Consider the following 25,963-nt stretch of genomic DNA (forward strand, 5'->3'; position numbering starts at 1 on the left):
TAATAAATCTCCACATAGCTTTTAATCTGGCTCAGATTATAATTGAAATTAATAGACCCCATTAATCTCCAGTATAATTCCATTGATTCCAGAGGAGTTACACAAGAGATGAATTTGGTCCAGTACATTTTATTAATCTTGTTTCTTATGGACAGTTGCATGGCCCAATTTGCAAATCCCCCTCAGGAGAGTTGTGTTAAAGAAGCTTCTGCAGTATATGCCTATTGTACTCTTAGACCCAGATCTTCAATGGGAGTTAGACACCTAAATACCTTTGAAGATTTGGGCCTGAGCTCTTAATGATGTCAACCTCTGACTATTATGACCATTAAAAATCCCCAGTTCAGCTGAAAACATTAAACACTTTAGATTCATCCCAACGTTGTTGTTTTTTTTTTCCCCTGTCTCCATCTCTTGCATAGTATCCAGCAGCTCATACGAACAAACAGCAAACTGGTAGGAATTTACTTTAACATCTTGTTGGCATAAGAGAACCAAATATGGCTGCTTTTTAACTGTTTTTGTTCCCGCAGATCCTGCAAAGTGCTGATCACTACTGAAGTCGGTGGCTGCTGAGGGGTGCTTGGTATCCCACAATGGTGCTCAAGTCCTCAGAGCAGTGCTCAACACCTCGCAAGATTCAGCCCGAGTGGCCTGAATCACATTAGATCATATTGAAGTTGGGGGAAAGAATCCCACTGACTGCAATAGCAATTGGAGCAGTCCCTACATAAGTAATCATGGTGCAGCACAGGCCTGAAAGCTCCATTACAATGCATTGGCTTTGCTTCTTCTATTGTGGCACAGACTGGTCATTTAAGCAACTTGAGGCCTGGTCTACGCTCCAGCATGGCTGTGATATTTTTTCCCTACCCCTAAGTGTAGGGTCACCACGTCTTCAAAAGGCAAAAGCACAGCACATGCAAGAGGCCCCGGCCCCTGGCCAGGCTGGAAGCCAGAGCTGGGCTCTGGCAAGAGCTGCCCAGGCCACTGTGGGGAGCCCTGGACCCTCCACCTACCATGGGTTGGGAGTCAGGGGGCCCAAGAGCGGTCCCCAGCACATGTCCCCACCTTCCGTGGCATGCTGCCCAGGGAAGGTGGAGGGTCTGGGGCTTCCCACAGCAGCCCGAGGTCCCTGGGCAGCTCTTGCCAGGGCCTGGCTCTGGCTTCTGACTGAGTCAGGGGGCAGGGCCTCAGGAGAGAGGAGGAGCAGGGGGACAGGGCTGTGTGGCAAGAGAGGGCTATGGCCCACCTCAGCCCTCCTCACCAGGACCAGGCTGGTGCCACTCCTGAGCCTCAGGCATCATGAGCCAGGGACTGGGACTTGAACTTTCCATTTTAGGACTGTCCCACCTACTTCAGGTCAGGTGGTCACCCTACCTGAGAGATAGCAGTGCCAGCAAAAGCCAGAGTGCAGGCACAGTTCTATTAGCAGAAAAGTCCTTTGAACTATGTAGTTTATGCCATTTGGGGAACCGGTATGAGCTATACCAGGAAAAGAGCTTGAAGCTGTGTCTCTGCGAGGGGGACTTGTGTGGCCCTACCAGTATATCTATACTGGCAAACCCTCTGTGAGATACAATTATCAATAATAGCTTTTTAACTCCCTCCTTAAGACTCGCCTCTTCTGTGAAGCCTACTAAAATGATCCTGCTAAAGATCATCCCTCTTCCCCTTCCTTTTCTTACTTTCTTACTGTTAACCCCCACATTCCTGCCAATTCCCCTCCCCCATCTCCTCTCTAGCCAATTAAAAACAGCAAAAAACAACACAACTTGTAACTAACAAAACTGGGCCAACCATCACCATGCTCATTAGATTGTATGTTATCCCTTCCCTCAACCTGCCAGATCCCTGGGTCAGGTGCTGTATCATTATCTGACTTGTACAGTACCCAGCACAAATGGCGCCCTAATCCTCACTGCAGTCATAGTATGGTATCATAATAATTGTATCAGTAATAACAGCTGTCCTGTTCTTTGACTATTCCATTTAAATCATAATCATCATGATAGACCTGGGACACATGTCAGTCAGGGTGCACATTGTCCCCCATGTAATGCTAACATTTTAAGTAACTGAAAATTACAGTATCACTGGCTGTATTAAGTGAGTGTATTTCACTACATTGAAGGAGGAGTAGAATAGCAAATCAATGTACTGTTAATTGTGTATGTATATATCTTTTTCTCTCTTTATACTGAATATATATATTTTATAATTAAGATAGTGGTCTCTTTTGATTCACTGGATGCTACCATATTGAAACATATAATTCTTTATTCCTCTTTTTCCATTAAGCAATTAAAAAGATAAAAGATTACATTTTAATTCCTCTGTTTATTTAATAGCTATTTCAAAGTCTTTCAGAATAATTAGTGCTCCTGGTACTATTGATTTCACATAGCCCACTATAGAAGGAACAGACTTAAATAAATCTATTTATATTTTTCCAGTTCATTGACAGTGAAAACCTAAAAGATAGTGATAATTGTATCTTTAAATGACAGCCTGCAAGAGAGTAAAGGCATTGGCGATAGGAAAACCAATTTAATTCTCTATGCATATGAGGGAATCTGAAACAGTACTTAGTGCCGGAGCTTCAATTAACAAGATTCCAAAAAAACAAGGTTATTTTTTTAAGATCTAAAATATACATCTGTCTACTTTTTCTTTAATGGAATTACACTTTTAAGTGTCTGATCAGACTCTTACCTTCCAGAGAACTGGCACATTTCCAGATTTGGACTTGAAGATTTATTGTACTTCCACCCTCTTTTCTACTCCCAAGCACTGTCTGCTTTCAGCAATTAATACAAATGTTATGGCTTTTGATTTGCATCACTGCAGCACATGAACTCAATTACTTTTCATCTGTAGCTCTGAAATGGGATAAACCTTTGTGATGAAGTTTCGTATTGCACTGGTAGGAATTACTGGACCATGAACTCTCACCATTAGAGTCAGCCATGAAGAGCGCCTTCCTTTTGTTTTAGTTTAATGTGATTCCACTCACTGATATACTCCACTGTGGCAGGAGGTCACAGAGGCAAATACCATAATTGGATTTTAAAATTTGTTAATTTTCTGACCAGTAATAACATACGTAGTTTTGCATGCTAAAATAGGAGTAAGCAAGCTTCATGCTTCAGGGTATAAGATCATCACAGGTCAAGAATGAATTTTCTTTCTATATACAGAAGGGCATTATTTGTATACCTCTAAGGTATTGAGTATTAGCTGCTGTTGGAGGCAGGATAAGAAGCTGGGATTCCAATCAGGACTGTGGAAAGATATTTCCAAGATACCTATTTTCACAGTTTCTGGACCAGAAGAAAAACAAAGACTAAGGAAAAAAGAGAGGACCAGACCATCAGTTGTTTCTGAGGAATGCTCAAATGGAGCTGAGTTTAAAGAGGAGAAGCATGCATGCACACGTGCGGAATCCTAGGCTGTCTGGGTGCTGAGCCAGTTCCCAGTATAAATTAGAGCAATGTGTCTGCACACAGAGTTCAGGAGTCCTGGCAAAGTTCCAATTTGCTAGTAAGGCTTGGGTGCTCCTGGTCATCTTCGGCGCCAATAAACTTTCCACAACAAACCCCTCTGGTGCACTCTTCGGCAGCTCTCTGCTAAGCCACACAGAGTGAAGCCTCCCCCCCCCTTATTCCCAATACAGAGTCACAAGCACCAGTACTTACAGCCCCATGAAGCTTTGGGCAAGAGTAATACTGGGTCCAGCTCCAATCTGTCCCACTGGGTCCAGCTCCAAGCTTGCTGTAGCCCTTCTGTCAGAGCTCCAGCCACATACACCCTCTTGCTCTCCCCTTTCCCTTTCTGCTCCCCCTCCCACCAAAAAGCACATCCTCCTTTTGGAACAATCAGTACTCCCCCCCACCCCTCAGAATAAAGATGTAAAGGGGCCATGTTCTCTAAACCCCAAAGGGATTACAATAGTATGGTCAGCATAATTCCACATTGCCCTACCAATGTACCTCAACCCTAGACTAGCAGGACCACCTTTAGGATTAACCAGCTATTTAATCACCATGTCTCTTTAGCTTCTCTATTGATACTGCCAATAAAGTTACCAATTATAGTGCCAATTGTAATGGTGGTTTTTGTGGTTTGTAATTACAATCCACTGGGAACCTGAGACCACCAGAACAAGAAGGTCTGGTTTCAGGAGTTCTAAGCACTTACAACTCCTGCTGAAAATCAGGCCCTGAGTTTGGTGACATCCTTCCTTGGAAACAGTGCCTTACTAACCAGGAGGATTTATTTGTTTCCTCTCTTGCCAAGTGGATGTACTATGGAAACTTGGTGACTGTGTTGGAAAAATGGTTTTTTGTACATGTGGGGTCTTCTAATAGTTGAAGCACAAATGGTCTCTCTAGCCCTGGGATGCCTTTTACCAGTTCCACATTATTGCTTGAAAAATACTTGCAGTTCAGTTGAGATTTAATGACTCCTGTTGATTGTGGCTCCCATAACATTGTTTTGGTTGCTGAAAAGTTCAGTTTCATATTGTAGAGCGATATGATGTACTACCATTAACAGCAAAGGAGCTACACCTACATACACCAGCTAAAGGATTTGGCCCGTACTTTCTTATAAAGGCTATGGTGTACATCTCATCAGCATGGCTGCCAATTGCAAGTTTCTGTCTCTTACTAAAGGACTATGGAATCTTGTGGCCATACTGTAATACACAGGCATCATTTTACCTCTTTCAGTTGTATGACTGTATTCTTTTAGCCTAAAAGGCTCACTAGGCCATTCTAGTTGAATAGGTAAATTCTTGCTTACATAGGAATTGTAAACACAGTGCAGGACTAATCCTGTAAGCAAAGGATCCTTTAAATGACTACACTGACTTTGGAAGAACCAGAACACTGAAGAGAAACAATTATGTAACACTTGAGAAATTATCTTGTTTTAAGAACATCTATTTATAATGACTTAGTTATGCAAGTCAGTTCTGCATATAGCCTTTGTTCAAGTAACATAAGGATGCAAACATAGTGCCTGATTCTGCATTTCTTACTCATGGGAGTAAATGAAACTACTGTCATAAGGAAGGGCTAAGACTGGGACCAACCATTATATAGCTTGTCTAAATTGGGATAGCAGGATCAAACAGGCTAAGTAAGACTCATTCCCAAGGAATTCAGACTTTCAGTTCTACACAAATTTCAAAATCTCCAGGTTGCTAGACAGTCAGGTCTTAATGTCCAAGGAAGTGTGAATAGGAGACCAACTGTGAAAACATTTTTATCATAGGTTGGAGCTGACCTAACAGCAGTAAAGCAATTGTTGGGGTTTAATAGCATGATCCATTCTCAGTTATAGTTTTACACACACATCAACCAATGATAGTCTCTTCTGTCAGCCAGTATCATCCAATCTAGGATAGCAGGCAAGAGACAATGATGTGTCATCTTGTCACAGTTAAAAATAATCCTGTGAAAGTGAGAGCATCCAGTTTGTCAAGTATACTTAATTGAGTTAAAGACGCCAAACTACTGATCAAATGCCCAGGGTATCATAGGGACATAATAAGCAACAATAGATGACAGCATGGATTAGAGAGAGACTTAAATGATGGGTAAATAATGTGAATTATGAGCTTGTAAATACATCAGATTCTGGCAGCGTTATAATAAAGCACTAGTGCATAGTTCACCTTCTTTAAAATGGCATCACAACATCCACTTGTGTTCATAGCCATGTTCACAGCTTTCCTAGTTTTGTATTTGTTTTGATATATAAATTAAATTACAGGTTTAAAATGAGCCTTTTTGTTTGTGGTTTTTAACAATTTTAATACATTTGGTGGATGGTACCACTCTTTTGATTTACAACTGGGATGTTTTACTGCCTTTTTTTTGGTGGGGTGGGGGTGTTTTTGTTTCTGGTAGTGCTTGTTTTTTAATGAGACACAAGACCCAATAGTTGATCTTGTATTAACTGTATTTTTCAGATTTGGGAGGTGTTTGTTATGATTTTTAAATCTCTCTGTTTCTGTTCTTACTCACCTTGAGTAGTCCCCTACTCCTTGAGTAGTCCCACTGGAATCCAATAAGGGGTCAGTCTCTCTATTATTTTTAAAGAAAATCCACTTTAAATTTGCACCTCAGGTGTGGGGCTTTGTGAGACCTGAGGCCAAAGCACATGCAACACTGATTTCACCCCCCGCAAAAAAGGCTTTCAGGGAAATGCAGAGATGATATATAAATAGGGCTGTTAAATTGCATGAGTTAACCGTGATTAATCGCACTATTTAACAATAGAATACCAATAGAAATTTATTAACTATTTTGGAGATTTTTCTATCTCTTCATATATATTGTATACTGTGTTTTAATTGAAATCAAAGTGTATATATTTTTATTACAAATACTTTTACTGTAAAAATGATAAACAAAAGAAATAGTATTTTTCAGTTCACCTTATACAAGTACTTCAGTGCAATCTCTTTTTACAAATGTAGACTTTTTTGTTACATAACTGCACTCAAAAACAAAACCATGTAAAACTTCAGCACCTACAAGTCTACACAGCCCTACTTCTTGTTCAGCCAATCACAAAGATAAACAAGTTTGTTTACATTTACAGGAGATAATGCTGCCCTCTTATTTACAGTGTCACCAGAAAGTGAGAATGGGCATTTGCATGGCACTTTTGTAGCCAGCATTGCACGGTATTTATGTTCCAGATATGCTAAACATTCGTATGCCCCTTCATGTTTCAGCCACCATTCCAGAAGATATGCTCCCATGATGATGACGCTCATTAAAAAAATAATGCATTCATTAAATTTGTGACTGAACTCCTTGGGGGGAGAATTGTATGTCCCCTGCTCTGTTTTACCTGAATTCTGCCATATATTTCATGTTATAGCAGTCTCGGATGATGACACAGCACAAGTTTGTTTTAAGAACACTTTCATAGCAGATTTGACAAAACACAAAAGATACCAATGTGAGATTTCTAAGGATAGCTACAGCACTCAACCCAAGGTTTAAGAACCTGAAGTGCCTTCCAAAATCTGAAAGGGACGAGATGTGGAGAATGCTTTCAGATGTCTTAAAGGAGCAACACTCTAATGCAGAAACTACAGAATCCGAACCACCAATAAAAAAAATCTTCTGCTGGTGGCATCTGACTCAGATAATGAAAATGAACATGCATCAGTCTGCACTGCTTTGGATTGTTATCAAGCAGAATGCATCATCAGCATGGATGCATGTCCTCTGTAATGGTAGTTGAAGTATGAAGGGACATATGAATCTTTAGCGCATCTGGCACAAAAATATCTTGCAATGCCAGTTCCAACAGTGCCATGAGAACAGTGCCTGTTCTCACTGTCAAGTGACGTAAACAAGAAGCCGGAAGCATTATCCCCTGCAAATGTAACCAAACTTGTTTGTCTGAGCAATTGGCTAAACAAGAAGTAGGACTGAGTGGACTTGCAGGCTCTAAAATTTTACCTTGTTTTATTTTTTAATGCAGTTTTTTGTACATAATTCTACATTACTAAATTCAACTGTAATGATGCAAATATTGTAGTGCAATCTCTTTATTAGGTGAAATGAAATACAATTTCTTTTTACAGTGCAAATACTTGTATATAAAAATAAATATAAAGTGAGCACTGTACACTTTGTATTCTGTGTCATAATTTGAAATTGTAGAAAACATCCAAAATATTTAAATAAATGGTATTGTATTGTTTAAACAGTGCAATTAGTCACAATTGATCGTGATTTTTTTTAATCGTGCTATTAATTGCGATTGATTTTTTTTTAATCTCTTGACAGCCCTATATATAAACTATCCTGTAAATGCATCTTTTTGTCCCAAACATTTCACATGTAAAAAAGAGAAGTCAAGATGGGGGTGAAAGCAATCTGTATCAAGAGGTAATATCTAGAAGACCAGATCAAAATGTAAAATTGTGGACAGGATATAAGCTTATTATAAATAGTCATTGGGTCTGGTCCACCTCACTAACAAGGAGCCTAAAAAAATTATTTTCAAAGTGTCTTAAAATAGATATAACGTCTGTCATTTTTAACATTTGTTGAAAAGAAAAATCGCCCCAGTGCTGACATCTTACCTTGTAATTCAGCATTCACCAATTATTTTTCATGTTAAATTATAAACACCTGAATAAATAAGATTATCAAAGGAAACACTGACAGAGTACTACAAAGTACCACTAAAATTTAGGATTGATTCAGAAAACAGATGGGAATACTATTCTATATTTTTCAGGGAACACTGCACTGCTTAACATCCTCATTATATAAATAATATAAAACAATGCAGAAAATAACCAATTAACAGATGAGGGAAGAAGAAGATCATGCTGCCTTTAACCAGAAAAGTAATTATCACTTGCAGAAATTACCACCAGCATATTTTTCCATATCTGAATCCAGGGGGTGAGGTGAGGGTGCAGAGAGCAGAACTCCAACATAACAGTAATGAACTGATTTCCTGCTGCTCCTCCCAACCCATGTGTTATTACTGTTCACTAGCTCTCTCCATTAGATTCAAAACAATGTTAAGACCAATCCAGTACATTCAGCAGCACAGTAGGCATACTCCTACTTGGATATGTCTACTGCAAAATCCAGCAAAAGCTAATGCAAGGCAAGTATATGATTGCCACCTTAACAAACAGTTAGCTTTCTGTAAAGGGGAACAACTATAAAATGACATTAATAAATAGAGCCCTGCACGGATACAAATTTTGTATCTGCATCCAATCCACAATCTGCAAAAATGATTCACGGATATAAAGCAGATATCCGCAGATTTTACATGTAAAATTTGGATCCGTATCCATCCAGGATCCGCAAACATGGTCCGCGGATATAAAGTGGATATTTGCAGGGCTCTATTAATAAAGGCCACAGTCCTGCAATCAGGTTGTGCAAACAGACACCTTGATGTTAAAGCAACTCCACACAGGTGTCCATGCAGATCCGCTGGCAAGATTGGAGCCTATATAGTTTTATTACCAGCTCATGGAGCCTATGACAGGAGGAATATACAGTCTTTCAGATCATTCAGTCTAGCCTTCTTGCCAACACAAAGCTATCATCTAATGGCTGTTCAATGACATATATGGAATGCCTTTGTTGGTTTCAGTCTAATGTCCAGTGATCATGTGTCCATATCTCCAAGAACTGTTACTAACTGGTACTTTTGTAGGACATCTCTTCAAAGACTGAATGGACTGCAGACACCTAAATGTGGTCTTTATAAGCCATGTGGAGTACAGCGTAGTGTAAGGAAGTTTCTGCTGCTGTTGCCTGTCCTTTGCATAAAGAGATTTTTTCCAGCCCTGGCAAATTTGCCAACTTTGAACAATAAATTCATTCCACGAAAATTCAAAATATACTTTTTATGACAGTATGCTTATTTAGCACAGAAACAAATAACCAGGGAGATTCTTCTATTGCTACCATCTGCCCAAGGAGGTGGATGATGGCTAATGAGCTTTGTAAATAAGCCAGCTTTCAATGACATTAAAGGAAAAAAAAGGACAAAACGCTCCTTTTTTGTTGCAAAGAAAACTGCAACAAATGACTTCCACCAGATAACCACCAATAGACTGTTTCATGGGTTCATTTCATAACAGATAATAAAGAGAAAGCAATCCAAAGTTTTAGTCACTTCCAAGTGCTCTGAACTTTCAAGTCATTGAACTACTAAACGAGCTAGATATTGTTTGGGTTTCCTATTAGAATCCTTGTCTCCCCCAGAATAATGGTTTTTCTATTGTATTCTTAGTTTAATGCATGCAAAACTGAAAAATACTGTTTCAGCAAATGAAATCACTTTGCCTTTGTAACCAGGCTGAGGTTGAAAAGGGAAAGTACCTTCTGATTATTGCCGGGCAAATAATGGATTTTTTTTGGTCACTGGCAATTCTGAAAAACAAAATGTTTTCAATCAAACAAAAAACAAATGTTTTTGAAACTTCTAGCATAAAAGTTGAAAAAATTGGATTGAACCAAACTCTTCATTTTGAAAAAAATCAATATTTTGTTTTGATTTTGTCCATTTTAAAACATTTTTATTAATTTTAACAAAATTATAGGAAACTTTAAACAAAGTCACTTCAAGCCAAAAAATTCAAAATAATATATTTTGAAAATGTTGAAACTGTGGGTATTCTATTACTGATACACTGGTAAAGAGTTGGTGGGTTTTTTCCAATGGTTTGGTAAGACATAAGTTATTAGGAATTGGGAGAAATTATTTTTTGTTTTGTTTAAACAAGAGGAATAACATTAAAATGTCTCCCTGATGTTGAAACATTATAGGGAAACTGTTAACTGAATCCCAAACTACTTCGGCTGTAAAAATTCAAACACTTTAGTTGAACAACTTTATGTGAATTATTTTGTTTCTTAAACTGATCAGAACTGGGGTACTTTTATCAAATAAGTCTAAATACACAAATATGCAACTATTGAGATACATTCACACTCATTGGTAGTAATTAATATTACTATTTACTAAGTTAGTTTTGGTAGCACAACCAGTGGGCTACATACTTTCCTTGCCCCAAGGAGCTCAATTTTTAATAACAGATAATCTTTCCCCTAGTCTTATGGCAAGTACCATCTTAGTCAAAATGTTAATCTCCACATGACTTGCAGCTTCACCACTACTGAAAGGAATAACCAGACATAAGCGACGATTCCATAGGTGCTCCAGGAGTAGAGCACCCATGGGGAAAAAAATAGTGGGTACTTAGCACCCACTAGCCACAGCTGTTCAGTGGCACCCCAATCAGCTAATGGGTGGCACTGCCAAACAGCTGATCAGCAGCTGAGGGAGGGACTTGTGGGAAAGTAGAGAGCGGCAAGCAGAGGGCGGGCAGGGGCCTCAGGGAGGGCAGTGGAGCAGGAGCAGGAAGAAGCAAAGCAAAGGTGTGGCTTTGGGGGAGGGGGCATAGCGGGAGTGAGAATAGCCGGAGCAAGGGTGGGGCCTTGGGGTAGGGGCCGGAGCATGGATGGGGCCTTAGGGGAGGGGACAGAATGGGAGTGATAAGAGGCAGAGTGAAAGCAGGGCCTTGGGGAAGGGGCAGGGTAGGGGCAGGGCCTCAGGGTGGAGCAGGGGTGGAGTGCCCCAGGGGAAAAATAAGTCAATGCCTGTGCAACCACATCATCCATTTATGGAGGGCCATGAGATTATTTAGCACGGAACTACCTGAAATAATTTCAGCGCAGTAACAGGTCTAATATAAAGCTGAAGCATCATTGATCTTTTTCCTAGGTTTACAAAAGTTACAGAGGAATACATTTGTGAGTACAGTGGAATGTTCAGCTTGACAGCCAATCTCATGCTATGTCTTTAATCTCAGAACTACCTAGATGTGATCCATCAAAAAGCATGAAGTTGAGATCTTTCCTGAGAAGCAACTGTAAGATAGTAAAGTTCAATTAGGTTCAATATCCTTCAAGGCTTCAGTAGGCCTTTTGCTCCTTCTGATAAAGGATGAGTATCTCTCCCAATTAACTAAATTTTCAACATGAATGAAAAATGCCAAGGGCCTCAACATTGATTTGAGCCCCAACCAATTCACAACTGATGAAGCATATCTGAATGATTCTAGGCTACATTGTCTGAGACTTAATTGTCCTCAGAATCCCTGATACTATAGGAGAAGAAAAAGATGCATTTATCCAGTTCAATATACTGCAAAATATTCCCTAACAGCAAACAGATTTGGCAGTGTTCCAACACTAGAAATTTTAATCAGGCCTAGATGAAAATCCAAGATCATGTATTGCCATATATTGTGTATCTCTATTGGAGGACAATATATTTAAGAGATGGAGTAATTCAGTTAATCTATAAAACCATTAAAACAACCACTTCTGTTTTATGTGTCCTGATCAAATGCTCCAACTAGTTATAACGATCAGTGAATCAATGAAGTTTTGGGGCAATTTACTCTTAAGAACTATTTTGCAAACACAGAAATGATTTTGTACCCCATGAAAAGGAAACATGAACTTGTATTATCTCTGTTATTATTTTTATTATTATTTATTATTATATGCATAGAAAAGTAGATGACTAGGTTCTTTACAGACAGGTAATAAGACTTGGTCCTTGCCCCAAGGACTATAAAAATCTACCCAGGGAGAGGATGGGATGTGACAAAAATGTGTGTTACTGAATGGTATATTCCTTTGTTCTCTTCATTGGGTTTGTTTTAGATATTTTAACATTATTTAGCATTGGTGTAGAAAAGAGACAGAGCAGAAAGGACTACGTTTATAGATCTTTTGGAAGACGTGCATTCTAAGAAGGGAATTGAAGCATAACAAGTTGGAGGTATGGGTGGACCTGGTCAGAGAAGAAGTCCTGCACCTAGGGGTTCATATGGAAGAAGGCAGAGACTTGCAGGATACATTTCATCCAAAAAGGTCAGGTATGCTGTGTAATACTGTGGCAAGAATATCAGAACTATCAGGGTCGAGGAATGTTACCTCTCTGTTGCATGCAATGCTGAGTATTTATTTGGCTGGTAAGGACCTGATTCCAATTCTAGAAAGTGAAGAGAAGCAGGATGAAAAAACAAAGTAAGGTATCTAGGCTTGATCTAAAGCCGGTTGAAGTCAATGGAAGTCCTTGACTTGCAGAACCAATATATTGTGATTCACCAGATTTTGCATAGTGAAGCATGTTCTTAATTAGATATCACACAGAAACCAATTATATGGCTGTACTCTGGCCTGACCTAACCACCACCATGTTGGGCATACTGGGGTGCACTTCATCATCCTCAGTGTTCAGTGAACAGGATTAGAGAGAAGAAGGAGCTTCTTGTGCCTTCTCCTTTCATTGTGTTCTCACACACAAGCAGCTAGAATGTGGGCCATATATTTTAAGGTGCTACTGTAATTCAACACTTATTCCAGCTCTGATAGAGCTGTGTTGGTTTTCAATGTACTACATGGGAAATATGTCCAAGGAATGTATGTATATAGCTGCTCTGCACTGCTTTAAACATTACTCCCTAAGGGCTCAACTCACTAAACTGTTTGTTCTTTATGTGTCTTATATGCTTTTTTTTAAAAATCCCAACACTGCTAGTGTGATTAACAAGTAGGGTGGCCAGATGTTCAAACCCACCAGGAAAGACTGCTCTTAAAATATTTCATGCCTACAGGTATTCTGAAAAATATTGAATTGTCATTTTCTATTGTCTTCACATAGCACAAAGCACAGGGAAACAGTGGTAAAGTGACAAGCGGGGAAATCGGGAGAGCAAGCAGCAGCAGGTATCAAAAAATCTGATGTCATTTTCATTATCATTTCTGATAATGTAACTGATTTGACTCCAAAATGGAAGCTAGAGAATTGTATTTTAATATGCAATATTATATTAAATATATAAACTACCTCTGTTACTCAGTGCTTTATGGAAATATGAGGGGTGTTTTGCAAATACAGTCTTAGTGATTAATACCACTAATATCAATGCAGTATAAATCAATGTCATACCTTCCAATCTAGTACCTGACAAAAATTCATTGTGTATTGGTTCTGACTTGTTGCCCAGGGCTGTTCAACCTTGACCTGAGTCTCAATGTACCAAAGGAATTAAACCTATTTGGAAAGCAATGATCCATGTAATATGTCTATAAAGAAGTATATAGAAATGGAAGGGCTTTCAAGACAGCAGATGCTTGTTTTGCAGTTCAGTGTCTACACTAGCAAAAGTTGTCTGCTCCTGAAGGGCAATTTTATTCTTGTTAGTTGTGTTTTTAACTCCATATGGTCTTCTCCACCCTTTAATTATTTTCCATTTTATGAGACACATGTTGAGTATTACTGCATGATAGTCATTCTGGCCCAGTGTAGATTTAGGCCTTGAAGTGGTAGTTGCCCATCACTAAACTTCCTTTCCCAGAGTTTTACCTTTGAAGACTTTTTCTTAATTATTTTATTAGGAAAGATTTTTTTTCTATGCTTTGGGGTTTCTTCCAAGAAAGCATTTGCAGTCACAATTAAGAAATGTGTTAAGCCTTCTGTCAATTAGTTTAATTGATGTAAAAAGCTGATTGGGTCCTGGGAGGGTTGGCTATCCCCAGCTGAACTTTATCAAAGAACAGCTTAGCGCAAAAGGAGGAAGAAGCCAAAACATATAAGACAGCCAGAAAAGCTAACAAAGCTCCAACAGAAGGTGAAAATCAAAACTCACATGCACAGACTACTGTGTGGATGTTTTAAAAAGTACTCAAGCATTTTTAAAATATTTTCATTCTCGTGCATGGCAGCAGCATAGTTTAAAAATAAGTGTATACGTGAAGAAGAGAAATCTGGGTTGGCATAAAAGATTTATCTGGAAAGATTATCAGAACCTGTGAAGAAAGGTTTTCCAAAAGGAGAGGATCAGTGAGCTCTGATAGTTTGGAAAAAGAGCTTGGTTGCTGCTGAAAAGTCTCCTTGTGAATTCCAGAGGTTAGGGAGATCATGGGATACCAGATGACCTTTATCTGAATGTATTATGTGACTTGGAGTCTTGTATGTAATCTAGTGAAAGCCAGCCCAAGATGAACACATGAATGCCAAAAGTGGGATCAGAAATACCATTTGAATATTTGGATCTCCACTTGCACAATGGAAAATTCTATTAATATTTAAACTGCTGTCTGTGCTAATGCTAGATGTGATGTGCACATGAGCAGTGTCACTCAAGGTATGTCTGCACTGCAAAAAAAAAGACTGATGGCAGTGAGTCTCAGAGCCCAGGTCACCTGACTCTGGCTCACATTATGGGGCTAAAAACAGCAATGTAGACATTTGGGCTTGGACTGTAGCCCGATCTTTGAGTCCCTTCCCTCTTGCCAGGTTTCAGAGTTCAGACCCCAGCCCGAGCCCAAAAATCTACACTGCTAGTTTTGGCCCTGTAGCATGAGCCCAATCAGGTGACCAGGACACTGCCATGGGTTTTTTATTTTATTTTTTTTTGTTGGCAGTGTAGAGGTACCCTCAGATACATACTGAAATGACTAATCTAAAATATTTCAAGGATGCTCCAACATTTTGTAAACAGAACTCTTACTCTACAAGGTCTAAAGCACCACAGGACTGGGGGCCAGGTGGTACTGGGTTCCGGTTTTGCTGATGGAGAAGAGGGACTCATTTATCACCTGTACCTGAGGTTATGCTGCCACTCAGTCTCTGACCCAGGATTGTAACCGAGTTGTCTTAAATTCCAATCCTCAGACTACTTTGATAGACCTCAGTGCCCTCCCAGCAAGTTCACTTTATTGTATCTCAGCTTTTCCATCTCTGAAAAGGAGATCATGATTACCTATTTCACTGAGAGATCCACAGTATCATCTTCTTGATTGAGTTGAAGTTGGAACTTGATTTATTGGCCTTCTCTTTTTGTTGGCTTGAGGATGTATGTGGGAAAGACAGTTCACTTTCTTCAAACACTTGGATGCAGACCACTAACACTACATACATGATCACATCCAGTACCCAGCCTTATGGAAGGAAATCTGGACAGGAAGAATAAGGGTTAATACTGCAGCAGCATCCAGCAAAATGACAAACCATGCATGTGTGGCTTCCACAAATCACATGCTGCATGGAACAGTCTGCACAAGCTGAGGAGGCTCTCAGGGAGTGACTACTGCTGACTGGTTCCTTGCTGACCCATGTGTTTGGGGCCAATGTGGCACTTGTGGTGTAGGGCTTTCAAGGGAAAGATGAGACACAGTCTAGAATTCATTAATTTTTTCATATATTTTTCTTTTCTAAATCATTTTCCTGGCTCTTTGATTTGATCTGAGAATTGTTGGAAATAATGGCAGAAATTTTTCTGATTTGCAAATGGGTCAGGTACTTGTTCATTACTCAGTAAGACATGGACTTAGGAAACAGGAGACCTGGGTTATTAGAGTGGTCAGAAAATGGGGATTTTTTTTTCCACAGAAAATTGCAACTTTTTGGTGGAAAAATTGAAACCAAAACTTTTTAACTGAAAATTGAAAAATTCAGTTACAAACTCAAAATTTTGATCTGGCTATGCTGCCCCGGTGTCTCATAGGAGTTGTAGTTTCAGTGCCTCAGGATCCCATTCTTCTCTACGGGCCAATCTCCCTCTCTGGATTACATTTCCTGTGATGCACTACAGTCATCCTTGTTAAGCAACCATGGTTCATCATAACAATCCCTGTCTGTGATGGATCATGGGAGATATAGTACACCTGGGGAATGTGCCCCATAGAGGAGGATGGGGGCATGAGGTATTCAAATTACTATTCACAGATGGCTTTATGGCAGCATTTCCAAATTGAATTTTTTCAGTTTTCAACTGAAAACTTTTTGGCTGGGGGTATTTGCTTCTGCACTGAAATATCAAACATTTCTGTAAAAAGCAGATACTTTTAGCAAAACAATGGTTTAGTTAAAAACCCAATTTTTCTGCCAAAAACCAGCGTTATTAGGAAATTTTTGGCCTTTGTTCTAATGTTTCTATCTCTTATCTGAGTTGCTTTGTGAGCTTGGCCAAATCACTGGACCTCTGAACTTCTGTCTCCATGCGTAGAACAGCGAAAATTCTTATTTACCTGCCCCACAAGGGGGCTGTATGAATTAAATATTTAAAATATATTCAGTGTACTTTATGCAATTTGAAAAGGTGTTATGTCAGGATTATTGAAGAGCCCCAACAGTTTGTTGGAGCAGAAAGTAGCACTGTACAAGGGAGAATAAACAACCTAAGCACTGTCCTAATTCTGGTGACACAGAGTCTAAAAGAGGGTGGTTTTTTCTCTGCGTATATAAACCGATGAGCTGTGGGAGAGATTGATGGGGAGGGGATGTCCGGCAGAAATATTTTCGAAAGAAAGAAAAGATGATTTAAATAGCTTGTATTGTAGAGCTCATTGTGAGTTAAAAAGCAAGTCAGAGCTGAAGACTGAACTGTACTGCAACTACAGGGGGTCGAAGAAACGTTAGTTAGCATAATATTATATATTGCAGGGGTGGTCAAACTTACTGACCCTCCAAGCCACATACACATTCGAGAGCCTCAAGACACACACAACCTGCAGAGATGCCTGCTGGGGCGTGGGGTTTCTGCCCCTATCTCTCCCCGTCTCCCCACCCCCGCAGGGCTAAAGCCCCGAGATCCCCCTCCCTGCAGGGCAGAAGCCCCTAGCCCCACCACAGGGAAGAAGCCACGACCTTCCCTCCCCAATCTGGTAGGCAGAGAATGGGAGATGTGGGGGGCTGTGCTGTGCTAACACAGAACAAAAAGATAATCCCTGCCCCAAAGAGCTTCTGTGATTTCTCTGCCTGAGAGGCAACGTTTTAAGCAGCTCTAATGTAAATCATTAGAGATCTTGGCAGTCAGGGCAAATGTAGATTAGGGTGTGCTGAGTTAAAGCTAGTTCCCTATAGAACTGAAGGAATTTATAGACAGTAAAAAACACTAATACTGTAACAGCACGTGAGATAAGTGTAACCAGTATTCTGTCCATGAACTAAATCCAAAGATCCCAAAGAAAAGGGCAACTATATGCAAAGTCCTGCTGGCCAGTACACTTCCCCAGCTGCAACACATTGTGTACACATTAGCTTCACATAGTTGAATAAGAACTTTTGAAAATTACATTACACATAAGAAAAGGGATAAATCCCCAAAGAGATCCTAGACAAGGGTTGAAATGTAGTCAGTAGTCAGACGCACATTAAGCTATTATATGTGGCTGACTCTGGGCCCAGTTGGTGCAGCTATTACTCACATTGAGTTGTAGTCACATTCAGAAGTCCAGTTAATTTCAATGGGCTGACCCATGTGAGGTAAGTACTACTGAAAGTGAGCAAGGATTTACAGAATTAGACCCTCTGACAATACCAGACATACTATATAGTGTCTGCCACTCCCTGGTAGTTGGAAGGTTTAAAGAGATGTCCTGAGAGTATTTCTACTATAGCTCATGCACTACACAGCTCCTTTGAAGGTATGTTACCTTACTAAGCTGTAAGGCTTCCAGACGCTGCTCTTCAGGTAGTATATCTCCTCTACCTCCCCAGAGGGACTCTGCTTCATCAGAGGCAAAATGTATACAGGTTACTGCTCTTAAAACGTATACAATTTCCTATCTTCTAATGTGAGGCTCATGCGTTCTCTACTACTGGATGGTAAGAGAGTTCTCTAACCACAGGTGCAACCCAGACAGATGCTCAGCCTTCAGATTTCTTGCATGCTTAGTTTCTAAAATAAAAGCCTAACTGGGTGGTTATATGATGTTCTGGGGAGAGCAGCTTTATTTGCCTCAAGCACCTTCCTGCAGAGTTTTAAAATACTAATTTTGAAAGTTTTTGCCTCTATCCACTTCATATCAACTCCCAACTCTCTATATTATAGACACCTAAGGCATATTATGTCCCTTACGAAGATAAATGAAAGGAAAGTGCAGGAAGGCTAGGACAATGGTTTTCCCTCAAGCTCTTCTCTTGTCCTTTCCCCCTCCCATATTACATTCCTTGTATCCTGTGTGTCTTATTGTAGAAGACATACACTACAATTTTCTTTCTTGTCTGTATTTTTCTTTTTCTCTGGATCCAAACCTGATTTCTTTTTAAATGAGGGGCTGAAGACAAAGAGAGCTCTCTTGTATTTCCTTATTTCCAAATACAGGATGAAATTCGGCTCTGGTGTATGCTGATGTAACTCCCCTGCACGTCTCCTGGTCCAACTCTACAGTAACATACACAGTGGTGGTATAAATTACACCTTGGGTGAAGTGCGTATAATAGCTCATTATATTACACTACTACCACCATTCACTAGCTCTGCAAAATTAAAGTAACTTCCACACAGAGAAACAAGCCGAAAGAATCAGAGGTCAGTCTGGGGGAGGGAAGAGGGTGCATAGCTGTAGTCTGAGTGAGTTGGAGTCTTTAACTGCCACAACTGTTCTACCAGCTTCACAACCAGTTGCTCGCTGAAGGAACCTGCCCCATTTTTCACATACGACGGCTCCATTTTTCAGACAAATATTGATATACACTAAATTGTGACAGCTCAGTATGGTACCCACCATATGAGAATGAGCACCAAATCCCGCAGTCCTTGCACACCCCAATCTCACATCAATGTCAGTGGCTAATCGGGGAATGCTAAAGCTCCGAATTTCAAATCTGGTTCCCTACATTATACTGGAAGTGTTTTACTGAAGTATACGTTCTGTTGTCCCCGGGACTCTAGAGGAATGAGATGTAAGTGAAGATTGTCACAGTGTGCAAAATTTTAATTAAATAAATTCATTCTTTAGAATTAAAATAGATGTGTTGCATCAAAGATAGCTGTAAGTCTGGGAGAGAGCAAATGCCTACATCCTCTCTTTATTTGATGCCCCTAGCTAGACCCCAACAATGGTGATAATGGACTGTCGAACTGGCAAAATTAAAGTGTGCACTTTACCCCATCTTCTCCTCCCTCCCTCTGTCCCTGCTTCTGTTTTTGCAACCAGGAAGAAACAAAAGAGAATCTGGACAGGGATCATTCACCTTCACAATTCAGGAGGCAAGAAAAGTGGCTAGAACAATGCAGAGCAAATTAAACGCTAGGGCAACAAAGATCTGGTTTTCATCACAGCCATGCACACGGATAACAAAGACTGTAGCACCGAGAAAAAACACTGTATAAGAGAGTTCAGTATTAACACTAGTTCCATATTAACCATGGCACCCACCATCTGTATATTACTATATATTCATTTCTGACCCAAATAGAACCACACTAAGCTTCATGTCTCCACTGGCTTTATGTTGTGTTCACTGCCTGGTAGGTTTAAACCCTCCACGGAACTAGTACTCTATGCTGACACTCAAGCTCAAACTCAGCTGTGGTTACCTGAGTTGTGTCTGCAAATCATGCACAGTTAAAGCATGAGAAGTGGGGCCATTGCATGAAATGATGCCCTTAGACACAACAATGGAAGGTTTCCATAAGCAACAGGTAAGCACCCAGAATTTCCAGGCACCGCAATAAGCACCTACGTTTGAAAATGTGTGGCTTTCATTGCAAAAGCAACAGTAAGCCGTTGCGGAAGTGGTCTCCGAGCTATAAAAGAAAAAACTCCCACCTAAAATAAGCCAGACTGCACCTGGGTAAAATATCCTACAATACCTTAGGTCTATCATCAGTTAAAGGGGCTCAATATCTCTCAAAGATCTTCCTGAAGATCTGCATCTGCAGACTCATTCCACTTTTAGTCAGAGTAAGGAAAGATTCTTGGTAATGTGGGGAAAAAATCCTCTTTTAGAGGGACTGGCTGTTTTTTTATGCCATCTTGTCTCTACAATCCATTACTGTGTGAAGGATACAGCTTTTCCAAATGCACAGCAGTGTGATGACAGATCAGCTATTATGATATGTGACCATAGACCAACCCTCATAAAATTCTCTCTTTAGAACAAGATTGTATTCAGCACAATGAAAACCCTAACAACGATGTGTTTTCTGACAGTTTGGCTTTTCATGCTATTTCAATGCTGAGATTTTTTTCATACTTGTATTACTGACTGAACCCTGGAGTAAAATGCCTACTTATATGATTAGAGATCAGCAATGTGGAGTGCTGTGTATTCAAAATGTACAGGAATTGCCAAAGTTATCAACAATTTTGAAGAAATCTGAGAAGCACACAAAAAATTAAGAGTGGCTAGAAGAAAAAAGTAGAAAAATTAAAGGCCCCATTTACCCTCTGTGTTAGTCCAGTTTTCAACCAGTAAATTTCACTGAAGTCTGTGGAAATGAACCAGTGGAAAAGTGCAATAACACAGTGGTGAATCAGACCCTAAATACAGTGTTGCCAATTCTCCTATTTGGTGCATTTCTTAAATCCCCAGCTCTGAAATCATGTTAGTTGGGAATTTTCTGATGAAACTGGGTGTGGTTTGAAAATGTCAGTTTGTCCAACCCAAAATGTTTCATGGAAGCATGAGGTTTAATGAACTTTCCATGAACCACAGGCATGTGCTGTGAGAGCCCAGGAGTCCAGGATACCCAGCTCTGAGCAGCCCTGCCATATGAATGGGCCCAGGGACTCCATAGCTTCCAGGATCCTTGCTGCAGAGTCTGACATCTGGAAACCTTGGGTGATCTCAGGGTTTCCAGGGTCTGCAGCTTCTGGACAGCCCCACCGTGCAGATTGCCCCAGCCCACAACCAGGGTTTCCAGATTCCAAGGGCACTTGGCTGCCTGATTCCTCAGCTCAGTGAGCCAGCTGCCCCAAAAGTGAGGTAGCCCAGAGAGCCAGTTGGCTTGGTAGTCTGGAAGTCTTGGGGTACCTGGCTTGGGGCATTCTGCATGTAAAGGTTATCCTGGAGTTATGGACCATGGAAGTCCTGACAGCTTGGGAGTAAAACTGACATGATTCTAAAGAAATTTGAGTGTAAATACCAAAAAGAAGCACAGGAGTTGCTTAGGTACAACAGGGTATAACTAATGCTGTGCAAAAACTGCCAATGTAAATTACCATATGTTTTGGCCATTTCTGGTAGTCTGGGGCTCCCATGATTGCAGGGAATCACTGCAGGGAAATAAATCCTGTCAGGCTCCACTTCCTGTGATGGAAGAAGTTGGATAAACTCCACAAGGAAAACTTTCTACAGATTTCTGGCTTCTATAGGTATTTCAGTGGGAGGAGGCAATTGGGAGTTAGCAAATTATGTCCTTGGTTTACCCCTTAAGAATTTACTTTTGTTGCTTTCTTAAAACAACTCTTGCAAATTTTTTAGGCATGGGGTAAAATTTTCAAAAGCTTTAAGTGACTAGAGCTAAATCAGCTTCCAAAGTGGATTATCGAGTTTGCAAAAACTGTCAAGTTAACTTGGAAGAATTGTCCTGTGTGGAGGAAGGGAATTTTAATTAAACAACAACAACAACAAAGTTAGCATGAAAAAAAAACCCCAAACCTGTGTAAACAAGCCATAGATTGAACTGGGTTTCAATGAGACAGGCTTCTAGTGTCTTAGTCACTTCCGAAAACAGGACCTGTGTGCTTTTGAAAATGTTATCCATGATCTCCTCTTTGAGAATCAGTGCGGACAAGCTGCCAGACTCTTAACTCTCCAAAGCATTTTTTTCTCCTCTTTTTCTGTTGGTGTGTCTGTCATCTTCCCTATCACTGACGTTGCTCTTACTGGTTTAAAGTTTCCTGCATCTTCCCTAGCTCCTGTGTATATTTTGTTTTCCCTTCCTTGACCTATGGTGCAGATGTTACTTTTTTTTTCTGGCTCACTGGTCTCTGTTTTCTGAGTGGTTTTATCTACTGAAGATTCTTCTGTCTGTGTCTCTTATGCCACTGCCTAGTGGAATTAAGAGATTATAGTCTGTTGGAGGATTTTCAATTTTAATTTTAACCTAATCTCTTCAAGATCTTTATTGATATATTCCTGAGTTTCTTCTTTTTCTCTTGGAAATTTAAGCCTGTTTCTTTAACCTATCCCTCTGCGTACCTTGTGAACATGAAACCAAAGACTCAATTTCATTTTGAGGAACAGATTCATCTCCAAAGTCAGTAATTGCACATTTTACCTCTAAAAGTCCTGCTGTCTCTTTCATTGATCCCGTGTTCTTTTAAGTGTTTGAACCATCTCTTATTTATCTTAACCTGTAATACACTCTTCCTTGCAAATGCTGAATTGATTTTTTTTATATTTTATGCAACCTTAAGTTCCTTCAGCAGTGCTTCTGATCCTCCATTATACCTGATGTTTTATGCTTTAGCATTCATGCTATAGATTTACATTTTTGCAGATTAGTAATTTATTGTCCTCTTCATGCTTATTTGTTAATTTCCAAGAAACATGAACCTTGTTAAGCATTCACAAGGTAGAATTAGCTCTTTACTCCGCTGAACATGATCAGAAATCCGACCAGATCCATTAGTTTATGAAAGTGTAGTTCATCTGTGACAAGAACAACCTTGAAAAAGATAAGGTGTTTTCATCTCAAGTCTTAAACCAAGGTATATATTAATGGTTATCTTCAGAATTACAATATGCTTCCCAGAGACATGGATGGCATTTCACAAAGCAATAAAACATAATGGGGATGGAGTTATTAAGAGGTGATCTTTCCCATTAGCAGTTAAGAGTTTCATGGTGTTGTACAACTGGTTGTATAGGATTATCCAGAAATGTGATGATTTAATGAAGATTATCTTGAGTTACCTTATGGATGTAAAATTTGGCTACCACTTTAAATTCATTGCCCTTGAATCTGCTGAAGTAAACAATTTAAATTTAATGGGACAACTGTTGTGTATGATGATTATAAAACGTAAAGTTTTCAAAAGCAACTTAGGCCCATTTTAAAAAGTGACTTTGGTACCAAAGTCTTATTAAAACTCAGTTGGAGGTAGGATCCTAAGTGCTAAAGCCACTTTTGAAAATGGGACTTAGGCTCCCAAGTCACTTAACCACTTTTGAAATTTTAACGGAATGTGCCTAATTCTGCTCTGACTCTCGTGTAAAGCTGGAGGAATTCCATTGAAATCCATGGAGCTACTCCAATTTTACATCTGAATAAATGAGTGGAGAACTTGGTCTAATGGCTCTTTGAGTTCCTGAGAAATACGTAACCTATAAATGTGAGTCCTATAGGCAAAGTGTGCACATAGTTGCCTCAGTTATCTCTAGTGTCTTGTCACAAAGGAAGGCAGAGCATCAAAGTGACTGGAAAGGTATGCTAGCTAGCTCAGAGGACTTTAACGTGAGATTCTCAGTTTTGATCTCAGAGATTCTCTTCTCACCTCTGCATCAGTAAGGTGCATCTGTACCAGTTATCTGATGCTGCCCAAGATGTCTGTGAAGAGTGACCTTTACTAGGAGTTTTAGACTTTAGAATAATGTTATGTATTATTTTAGAGCCCTCTACAGTGCACTGAGCACTTCTTAGAACACAGGGAAAGATTTGGTCCCTGCCCCAAAGGACTTGCAACCCTTATTTTCAGTGTGACACAACAGTCAGGGTGACAAAAAGGAGAGGGCAGGGAAAGAAGAGGATGGCAATCATCTGAAAATTCAGTTCTTCATTTCAAGGCATGTGCACAGCTTGGTAGTTTTCTCAATGTGTGTATATGTTTAAGTATATGACAATATTGGAGATGAAGATAATTATAGCTAGGGATCATTAGTGACTCACTAACTGTTGGCATGATAATCATGCAGTCATTCAGTGTGACTAACCACCACCCTGCCTTCTGCCCTATTTAGGTTGGATGAAATTGAGTGCCCTAATAATTGGGAGGAATATGTATCTATAAAGAGAGGTAGAGTTTTAGTACTTCTTACATGTTAATTATATACCAACTAATAATTAAAGGTGTTTATTGAGGTTTAACAAGCAGGCTAAATAAATATTCGTTACATAGCTCTTAAACCTCAATAGTCTTTTAATGCCAATGTAACCCTTCTGCCCGTCAGAGTTGGCAGCAACAAGGGCCGGGTTCAATATCTAGGGGATCCATTCCAATAACACAATGCAAACCGGCTCGAGCCCCCACCCAGTGACCTGGGACAAATATATACCACCCCCGCTGGGTGCCTCCAAGAGGCAATACTTCCCCTCTCGCAAGCATATAGTGTGAGTGTAGCAAAAAGCCTTTTAATAACAGAGAGAAACAATGTGGCATTATGTTGGGGAAACACCACCAACAGGATTCATAACACAACCCATGAGCAAAAAAAACCCACCCCAAGCAAATTGTGGCATGCCCCTTTCCCTTTGGTTCTTGAGTCCAGCAACCCCAAATCACCCAAAGTCCCAAAAGTCCAAGGACCCAAAAGTCTCTGTCCCTGGTCAGGGCAGCCCCAGAGTTCGAAAGTTTATCTGCGGAGCTTTACCTCCCAACCTGGGTGGAGATGGGATGGGGGTAAGAGGCACGTTACATAATCTGAAGCTGACCGCCCCACAGCTCCATAGGCCTTTGCTCCGCTCCGCCAGCTGCCCCACGAACTCCTTCGCTCCGCTCCATGGCCCACAAGCAGCTCCACCAGCCGGTCCACAAACTGCTCCGCGTCCCACCAGCAGCTCCCGCCGTCCTACAAACTGCTCCACCAGCCTGTCCACAAGGCACTCCAGCCGTCCCGCAAACTGCTCCACCATATATCTTCAGGCTCCCCCACTACTTAACACAACGCTCAGTGATTTCAGCTCTTAGTCAGTTCAGCTCTTAGGTGAATTCAGCTTGTAGTAGGGGAGCCTCAGTGCTGGTGCACCATTAGCCCAAAGTGAGCTCAGCAGCCTGCAACTAGACTCCTAATGGAATCAAAATGAGCTCTGATATTCCACAGTGGAGAGAGGAGGAAGTGCAATTAGCATGTAAGGCCCTCACCAAGGGGCCCATGCTACCAAGTATTAATGCTTGTCCCCAGCCTCTCTCCATTCACAGAGTTTTGGAACCCATGACCCTTGCCTAGCGAGTGCCACTTAGTTGATGGTGAGTCCCTCCATCATAACAAAAGCCAAGTACAGTTCCAAGCACAGTTCCCATAATCAGGGTAATAACAATTTATTCTTTCTGCCCCAATAACAGAGACACTGGGGATCCCACAGCAGCCAAAGTGACCATTTGGGCAGCTGTGGCCTCATTCTAGGCAGGGTGGGTGTGCCTATGCAAAGCCCCTGAAGTTCTTTTCCACAACTTGCCACACCTCACCACCAGATGTCAGGGTGGAGCTCACCCTGACACTGCTTACACCAATGTTGGACAGTATGATCTATCATATGTACTTATAGGGCCCCCATCACCACCTCACAGTCTTTATTGTATTTATCCTCACAATTCCCCTGTGAGATAGGGAAATTCTGTTATCCCCATATTACAGACAAGGAACTGAGGAACAAACAGGTGAAGTGACTTGCCCAGTGTCACACAGGATGTTTGCA

At 40.4% G+C, this 25,963-nt stretch overlaps 1 protein-coding gene across 9 annotated transcripts in view; it reads left to right on the top strand.

Annotated features, from left to right (window-relative positions):
• NKAIN2 (sodium/potassium transporting ATPase interacting 2) overlaps positions 1 to 25,963 on the top strand; it is a gene marked incomplete at its 3' end in the record, with an annotated part of 793,559 nt that overhangs the window by 723,722 nt on the left and 43,874 nt on the right. The window contains exon 5 of one of the 9 annotated variants that reach the window (XM_084624347.1): positions 534 to 2,152. The exons of the other annotated variants lie outside the window; for them this stretch is intronic. Coding sequence (XP_084480473.1) covers positions 534 to 560 — 27 coding nt within the window. Of the gene's footprint in view, positions 1 to 533; positions 2,153 to 25,963 lie in introns of those variants that run through there. 9 annotated transcript variants of the gene reach the window in all.

Source organism: Lepidochelys olivacea (assembly GCF_965140295.1).
Source record: "Lepidochelys olivacea isolate rLepOli2 genome assembly, chromosome: 3".
Taxonomy (NCBI): Eukaryota; Metazoa; Chordata; order Testudines; family Cheloniidae; genus Lepidochelys; species Lepidochelys olivacea.